This window comes from Chrysochloris asiatica, unplaced genomic scaffold (assembly GCF_000296735.1).
Source record: "Chrysochloris asiatica unplaced genomic scaffold, ChrAsi1.0 scaffold00155, whole genome shotgun sequence".
Lineage (NCBI taxonomy): Eukaryota > Metazoa > Chordata > Mammalia > Afrosoricida > Chrysochloridae > Chrysochloris > Chrysochloris asiatica.
This window is the reverse complement of record NW_006408673.1, coordinates 6269946-6279292: the sequence shown is the minus strand read 5'-3', so window position 1 is coordinate 6279292 and position 9347 is coordinate 6269946. Positions and strand designations below refer to the sequence as shown.

The 9347-nt window shown below is 35.4% G+C and overlaps 1 protein-coding gene across 2 annotated transcripts in view; it reads left to right on the top strand.

Annotated features, from left to right (window-relative positions):
- The window catches only part of LRBA (LPS-responsive vesicle trafficking, beach and anchor containing), a 944588-nt gene that overhangs the window by 248285 nt on the left and 686956 nt on the right, over positions 1–9347 (top strand). For both annotated transcript variants that reach the window (XM_006870875.1, XM_006870876.1), the window contains exons 28-29: positions 560–719; positions 4273–4720. In XM_006870875.1, the coding sequence (XP_006870937.1) occupies positions 560–719; positions 4273–4720 (608 nt within the window). The remainder of the gene's footprint in view (positions 1–559; positions 720–4272; positions 4721–9347) is intronic.

Below are 9347 nucleotides of genomic sequence, written 5' to 3'. Positions count from 1 at the left end.
CTATTATGAAGATTGAGAGGTTCTAAAGGTCAGTTAGAGTTCATTCCGTTCTCTCTGGCCCTCACTGTATTTGTGAACCTAGACAATTGGTTGTGTATACTAAAAATACTCTTGAGAAATCCTTTGTCCTCCTGTTGTGGATCTGATCATCTCACATTTATTTCTCTTGGATGTTGGTCTTTTAGCAAAACTATTGTTGTTGTAATTTTTACATACTTAATTTGTGATTAGAATGAAAAACAGTGAATTACTCATACAGTGATTATTAGTTAACCTTTTTGAAACAAATTAGGACATACCTTTTCAGAGTTGGTTATTTATTTTAAATCATCCAGCCTCTTTCTTTACATGGTATCCAATGTTCATTTAAAGTCATTTTCTCATGCTTATTTGTTTCGTATTCACTCGTATCAATTTATTATTTTTTCTGTATATATTATTTTTTCTGTATATATTGATTAATTTGCAAATAGCTGTTGTATTTTAGTATTGACATGTAAATTAAAATTAAACTGTTTTATGTAGAGTGCCCTTATCAAGTACTTTATCTTCTTCCCAGGAGGATAGCAAACAAGCTCAATTCTTGGCATTGGCAGTTGTGTACTTTATCTCTGTTCTTATGGTTTCGAAGTATAGAGACATCCTTGAACCCCAGAATGAAAGGCGTAGCCAGTCACTGAAGGAAACTGGCAGTGAAAATGGGAGTGTATCAATCCCTGGTAAGTTTCTGTATTTTATTCACTAGCATTGAAATTTGAGGTAAAACATTAGCTACACATGATGTTAAGAATAATGATCTGGAATTTAGATCTATGTAGGTATGAAATACGAATATACATTTTTTTAAAAAATTAATGACTGAGCATTTACATTTTTTTGAAGTCTCGTACTTAATTTGAAGTGAGAAGTAATTTCTTTTCTGTAAATTTTGTTAAAATTTCTTTTATTTTCTTAAAATTGAGCCATCTACTGAAAATATATAAAAATGCTTTACTTTTATTTAAAAAAAGCCTTAACATATTTTGTTTACCGAAGCATTTGCTATGACGAATAAGTAACTCAAGTTGTTAAGAGAGACGTGACAGCAGAGAACTGAAATTATTTGAGTTTTATAAGTAGCTGCCAGCTATAGAAGTATAGTTTAAAAAGCAGCTATTTTGATTATTGATGTAGTTAGTTACAGAAATAAATGTCACTCAGTTGAGGGGATTCTTTTATTCAATAACTATTCAGTACCACTAGGTAATTTGGTATCTTTATCAATAAAAACAGAATATATATCTGCCCTCATAGAGTTTACATTCTAATAAGAGATTATAGACAATAGCAATTAATACATTAAATAACTTTTATAGTATTTTGGAAATTGATTGCTTAGAAAAGAAAACCCAAACATATAGAAGAGGATAAAATTATGTAGAATGACTAGGAGAAGTGGGGTGTGTTTACTCTAAGGGAATTGAGGATCCATTATGGTGTCTTGTGTACGGACATGTCATCTAACTTATTTTTTAAAAATAGCACTCTGGGTTGTGTGCTGATGATAGATGTGAGTATAAGGAAATTTAGTGTTTGGTTTATTTGTTGCTGCGTAACAAACTACCTGCAAACTTAATGGCTAAACAACCATAAGCATAATTCTGTTAGTTATATATGGACAGGGCACAGTGGGGATGATTCACCTGTGTTTCAGATGTTTGTTGATGTTAAACATTTAAGGTGGCTCCTTAACTCATATGTCTTATTATCTCTGCTAGGATGGCTTCAGTAGCTGGGGCTGAATTACTGAAGTGGTTTATTTGAAGTATGTCTGAGACTATGACTCTTGTTATTATCTGGATTTCTAGGCTTTGCTTCACCAATTCTGGGAATTTCTTTCTCTCTACGTAGCTCTATCTGCATATTATATTTTCGTGTTCTGTCCAGAAATGTAGCAAGAATTTTTTTAAAGAGCAGCTCTGAAATTCCAAGGTCAAAAAGATGCTAGACCTTCTTAAAACTTGGGCCCAGAATTGGCACTGTGCTACTTATTAATAAACATTCTTTTGGTTCAAGTATGCCAGTCCCAGATTTGATTGGAGGATTTTGCAAGGGGGTAAATACTAGGAAGCATGGTTCAATAGATTCTTTAAAGTAACTGTTCATAACTACTAGTTTGGAGAAACCTGTAGTAATGTAGGCAAGAATCCTGGTGTGGCACTGTGTAAGATAGCACTGGACTGCTAAACGCAAATTTGGCATTTCAGTCTTACCTCCCATTCCTTGGGAACCCATACAGGGTCTCTATGAGTCAGACTTGACTTTGATGGCACTTGACAACAACAACAACAACAAACGAGGTTGTGAAATGGAGTAGTGTTGTCACCTTTGAGATGGTGAGAAGCAGTCAGATTCTGGAATATTTTGAAAGTGGAGATGATAGAATTTTTGAACATTATTTGTAGGTTATGTATAAGAGAGAAGGAAGTAAAGAATAATTACAAGGTTTTTTATCTTTAGCAATGCAGAAGATTGAAAGGAAACAAGTTTTTGGGAAAAATAAATTAAGTTTTATATATGTTGCATTTGTGATGTCTTGCAGACATATAAAAAAAGATGTCAAGTAGGTAGTTGTGTATAAAAGTTATATACAACTTTTAGGTTTTAGGGTTTTTTTCTGCATAGTGGTTTTAAAACTTTGAGTGAGTGATATCATGAAGAGAGTAAATTATCACTTCAGAAAAGATAAAAGGACCAAAGTCTGAGGAGCCCTAAATTACTCTAATTCAAGAAATCAAGGGTATTAAGAAGCAACAACTAGTGTGATATTAAGAGAAATCCAAGAGTATGGGTCCTAGAAGCTAAGTGAAGAAAACATTATCAAGTTGGAGGTAATAATCAAATGTTGGTGTTTTGTCAAATGCTATAATGACTGAGACTTGACCACAGGACTTTACAAATTGGAAATTTGATCTTTATGAGAGCATTTTCATTGGAACTACGGGTTGTAAACCTAACAGGAGGAAATGAAGCAGAACAGAGAAAAGAGGATGTGACGTGGATTTGAGAAAGGCATATTTGAAGTAAAGGGTTTGGGATTATTATCCAGAGAAATGGAAGTGTGTAAAGAATCATTGTATTGTGTTTAGCAAATTGCAAGTAATTTGGTGTTGCTGGTTCATAATGTGTGATGTCTTGATTAACAGAGATAAAGTTTGAGAATAATCACATGTTAAATATTTTATTGGTGACTACAGGTTGCCAGGGAGTGTGGTAGCTTTTTATTAAATAAGCATTGGACTGCGACCATCAAGGTTGGCAGTTCAAGCCTACCAACTGCTCCACGGGAGAATTGTGATGCTTTCCGCTCCCACAAAGGTTTACCACCTCAGAAACCCTATGGAACCTACTCCACTGCACTTAACAACAACATCAACAGCTTGTCAGGCATTTTGTACATGCTGGAGATGCATTGGTAAATGACAAACTCCCTGCCTTGATTAAGTTTATATACTAGTGTTTTTAAGAGCTTTCAAGTTGGTTCAAACTCACAGAAACCTTGTATAGTTTTTCTAAGCAGCGACTGATGGGTTTGAATCGTGGGCCATGTGGTTAGCAGTCCAGTGCATATCTTACATCTTCACACAAGTAACCCTGTATTTTCGTTGGCACATGTTACTTAAGAGCCTTGTACTTTATCCTAGAGATTTTGAACTTTATTTGTAGGTTATGAATTTTAACCTTTTTATTCCTACCTATTCATATGACTAATTTGGAAGGTTTTCTATGATGTTTTAATATCAGTAATAATGATAAAATCAGTGTTTTTCTGATGTATGATGTGTTCTGTTGTTGTTAGCAACAATGCTATGAGAAGTTCCAACTCATAGCAACCCTGTATAGAGTTTCCAAGGAACATCTGGTGGGTTTGAACCTAAATTATACACAAATTTATCCTTATCATGGATTCTTCTTGAAATATCTCAGATGGGAAAAGTTGTAAATTTTCTTAAAATATATGTTTTAAATGATTCTGATTGGTATAGCAGAGAAGTTGTTGATTGTGTTTATAGAGTATGGTAGTGGTGGTGATGATGTGCCGTGGAGTCAGTTCCAATTCATAGAACCCTGTACAGGGCTTCTGAGGCTGTAAATCTTTATGGGAGCAGAAAACCTCATATATTCCGTAATTTGAAATAATTGATGGAATAAGGAAACAACTAAAACTGAATGCATCTTTTAAAATTGATTCTAAGTATTTTAATTCTTTCTTTTCTTTTGTTTCTGGGTAAGATGTACAAAATACGCCAGCAACATTCAGCCCTGTAACTCTGACATCAGTGGAAGACTCAGAAAATATAACATCTGCACGCAGGAGAGACTCAGGCATTGGGGAAGAAACAACTACTGGAGTAGGAAGCAATGTGGATGTAGCTCCTCATGTAGCACTTCCAACTGTCAGTGCAGGTCCTGATGCAGTTAGTGAGGTGCTATCCACACTTTCTTTAGAAGTCAATAAATCTCAGGAAACCAAAAATGATGGAACAAATGAGTTGGATAACAAGATTGTACCTTCAGTTCCAGTTTCAAAAAATGTCAACGTGAAGGACATTCTCCGAAGCTTGGTCAACATCCCAGCAGATGGAGTAACAGTAGATGCTGCACTTCTGCCACCAGCCTGTCTTGGAGCTCTTGGTGATCTGACTGTTGAACAACCTGTGCAGTTCAGATCTTTTGACAGGTACTACAAATAGTTTTTTAGTTTTAATTTATTTATATTACTTGTTTGTTTTTTGTTGTTGTGAAGTGTTTTGTGTCGGTTACAACTTACAGCAACCTAGCATAAGGTTTTTGAGGAGCAACCGGTAAGTTCAAACTGCACCTTGCAGTTCAAACTGACCATGTGGTCCAGCACATTAACCAAAAGCACCACACCAGGACTGCATTTCTGAATGATAAAAATTAAATTTAAACAGAAATTCAATATAGCATCTGCAAGCAATGTTTAGATCTAGTTTATAAAAGTTAAAAGCATATTTTTATATGCTTTGTATATCATTCAAAATTTTATTTATTGAATATCAGTAGGATATGTATTAAAAATATTTTTTTGTATCAAGTTTATCAGTTGTATGTTAAATATTATGCTCTCTTTGATTATAACTTGGAAATATTCTGCAGTTACAAAATGGTTGTTATCTTTGACTCCCTTGCTGCCAATACTATGCTAGTCTTTTTGAATAAACTGGGGAACTATGGGTTTCAATAGATTCAGAAATTAAAGATGGTGTTCAGATCCCTGAATGCTTGAGAAAGCTGACTACAGATTCCTTACTTGGTCCATTCGGCTGTCCTAAAAAGTGTTGTTACCTTAGCTGAAAAATTTCATTATGTATGCTTAAGCTTTCTGAAATGCATAAGATTTTTATTAAAATTGATTGTATATATCTTTTTGACAAATAATTTTTTTGACTAATCTTGTCCGTTTCTTGTATTATGGTAGCTTGCCCATTGCTTTGATGCTGGATGATATGCCTCTGGTATTTCAAATTCTAGCAGACTTCCTGGCATGGATTGAATTGTGTCCTTCCCCAAAACTATGTGTCAGCTTGGCTAGGCCATGGTAGTAATGTCATGATATAATGTGGCAGTTCTGTGATGTTCCCCCAGATTTCTTATAATGTGATAAGCCAATGAGACGATTACAGATGGTTTGCAATACCCTTAATCTAGCCACAGCTCTCATCTCATGTAAGGGGAGTTTCCTTGGAGTCTGGACTGCAATATCCTTTACAGAGATAAAAGAAGAGAGAAGTGAGTAAATATCAGAGGGACCTAATACCACCATAAAAGAAGAGACAGGAGTGGAGTGTGTCCTTTGGACCTGTTATCCCTAAACTGCGAAGCTCCTAGATCCAGTGAAAGACAGATTGATGCCAAGACACGTGGGTTCTCTAAGGAATGTTGTATCTATAGATGCTTAAAGATCTTTCTCCAGAGCCAGTGTTCTGAATTTGGACTTTAGTCTCTTAAACTGTGAGAGAATAGATTTCTGTTTGTTAAAGCCATCTTCTTGTAGTATTTTTGTTACTACAGCACTAGATGACTAAGAAAGTCATTCGGGCTAGACAGGTTTTAACGGCACTTCGGGACTAAGACAGATTAGCAAATTAGACCTGGTGATCTACTAAAAAAATTGACCAAAGAAAACAATATGAATAACAGCAGAACACTGACTGATCTAGCGCCAGAAGATGAGCCCCCAAGTTAGAAGACAAAATTGCCTCTTCAAATTAGAGTTGACCTTAATGGTGTGTAAGAAGTAAAGATTCTGGGTTCTTCATTTGCTCATGTGGCATGACTGAAATTGATTTAAAAAAAAATAGCTGAAACATCCATTAAGAATCCTAGCATTCAATGTACAAAGTATTATCTACGAAAATAGTAAGTACTTAGGCATTAGTGAGCTGAGATGATGTTGCCCAGTTTGAATCAGATGATCATGTTGTCTACTATGACCAGAAATAAAGATTTAATCTAACACTCATTTGGTTTATTATGCCAGGATGTCAAATTGAAGAGGAATGACTTTGCATTCGTAGTCAAAAGAACATTGCAAACCAAGGTCTGTCTTGAATTACATTGCTGTTTGTGATAGGATAATATCCATAAACTTACAAGGAAGTCAACTAGTCAAATTAACCACCAACCACTTACGCCCATAATGATGAAATTAAAGAACTGTACCAAATTCTTCCTTCTGAAATTGATCAGACAAGTAGCCAAGATGCACTGATTACTAGTGATTGAATGCAAAAATTAGAAACAAAGAGGAAGGATCAGTAGTTGGGAATTATAGTCTTGGTGATAGAAATAACACCAGCAATCACATGATAGACTTTTTTCAAGACCAGCAAACACTTTTGCAAATGCCATTTTAAAAACAACATAAACAGTGACTATACATGTGTGCCTTGGATGTAGTATAGAGGCATCAAATCGGCTGCATCTGTGCTGAGAGATAATGGAGAACCTCACTGTCATCTTTCAGAACATGACCATTAGCTGACTGCAGAACACACCAGCATATGCAAGTTCAGCAGGAAGCTGAAGAAAATTAAAATAAGTACACAAGGACAGAAGTACGACCTTGAGTATTTCCCTCCATAATCTAGAGCCCATATCAAGAATAGATTTAACAATTTGAACATTAATGACTAAGATAATATGAGTTGTGGAATGTTATCAAGGACATCATGCACGAAGAAATTACAAGGTCATTAAAAAGATCAAAAAGAGAAAAAAGACCACAATGAATGTCAAAAACTTGCTCTTGAATGTATGATAGTTAAAGCAAAAGGAAGAAATGCTGAAGTAAAAGAACTGAAATGAAGATTTCAAAGGGCAGGCTCAAGAAGACAAAGTAAATGTTGTAATTAAATGTGCAAAGGCTTAGCATTAGAAAACCAAAAAGGAAGAACACACTTAATATTCTCAAGCTGCGAGAGCTGGAGAAAAAATTCAAGCCTTGAATTTCACTATTGAAGGATTCTGTGGGCAAAATATTAGATGACACAGGACGTATCAAAAGAAGATGGATGTCATACAAAGAGTCACTGTACCAAAAAGAATTGGTCAGTGTTCAACCATTTAGGTAATAGTACCTGATTAAGAAACTATGTTGTTGTTGTTTTTTTAATGTTTTATTGTGAATTATATGATAGTTTACATGGGGGAACTTCAGTTTTACATTCATTCCATCATATATCATTTCACTGCCATGGTTCCAATTCCCTCCATGCATCATCTACCACCCAAAGGGTATATCCCAGAAACCCGCCCCCTACACTTCCTCCTTCTCCCCCCAGTTTTCGGGCCACAGTCCCTTTCCCTCTCTGGGTCCAAAGTCCCCAGTCGCTTCATCACTCCACGTCATTATCACTGTCTCCATCTCAGGCATCTCTGAAGAAACTATGGTTTTGAAGGAAGAAGTCCAGGCTACACTGAAGGTGAAAACAAAGTTCTAGGCATTAGCAGGATACCAATTCAAATATTTCAGCAAACTGATGCACTCACTAGTCTATGCTAAGAAATTTGGAAGACTTCTCTTTAGCCAATTTACTGGAAAAGATCCTTATTTGTGCCTATTTCAAAGAAAGATAATCCAATAGAATATAGAAATTATTGAGCAATATCATGAGTATTAGTATTACATTCAAGTAAAGTTTTGCTGAAGATAATGCAAAAAAAACATTGTACCAGTATATTGATAGGGAACTTACTATAATTCCAGCTTGATTCAGCAGATGTGGAACAAGTGATATTGTTTATATCAGATGAATCTTGGTTAAAAGCAGAGGATATCATAAAGATGCTTACCTATGTTTTATTGATTGTTAAAAGATATTTTACTGAATGGTTCATAATAAATTATGAATTGTTGTTGTTAAGTGCCATCGAGTCAGTTCTGACCCATAGCAACCCAGTATAGGGTTTACTTTGAGCAGCTGGTGAGCTTGAACTGCCGACCTTGCAGTTCAAGCCGACTTTACAGTTCATCGCATTAATCCACAGCACATAATAAATTGTGAAGACTGTAAATTCCAGATAACTTAGTTGTCATCATACATAAACCTGTATATGAACCAACAGTCAGTTCTTTAAACAGAACCAAGAGATACTTTGTGGCTTAAAATCAGGAAAAGTGTTTGTTAGTGTTGTTTCCTTTTACCATAAAATCAGCTTTTCCAGACTCAGCAGCTCTTCAGAAACCCTATACAGGGTCTCTATGTGTCGGAACTGACTCGACAGTACTTAACAACAGCAACCTAATTATTATCCTATGAAAGTAAAATTTTGCTGAAGATGATTTCAAATACAGATTCAAGAACCTAACAACATAGCATCTGAATTAAAATGCTGGCTCTGGAAATTAGTCAAAATTGCTATTTAGTCCTCGTTCTGTCAGTTTTTAGTGAATATGAACAAATGACCTGTCACTTTAGTGTAAATTTCCCTATTGTTGTTATTGTTGTTAAGTGCTGTCCAGTTGGTTCCAATGCATGTTGTTAATGTTAGGTGCCATCGAGTCAGTACCGACTCATAGCGACCCTATGCACAGCAGAATGAAACACTGCCCAATCCTGGGCCAATCTCACTATTGTTGTTCCCAACCTTTGTATTCCAATCACCAGTAATGATCAATACATCTCGATTGCATGTTTGATCAATTTCAGATTGAAGAAGTTGGCAGAATTCTTCTATTTCATCCTCACTGGCTTTAGTGGTTGGTGTGTACATTTGAATAATAGTGGTATTAACTGGGCTTCACTGTTGTTGTTGTTGTTAAGTGCCATCGAGTAGATTCC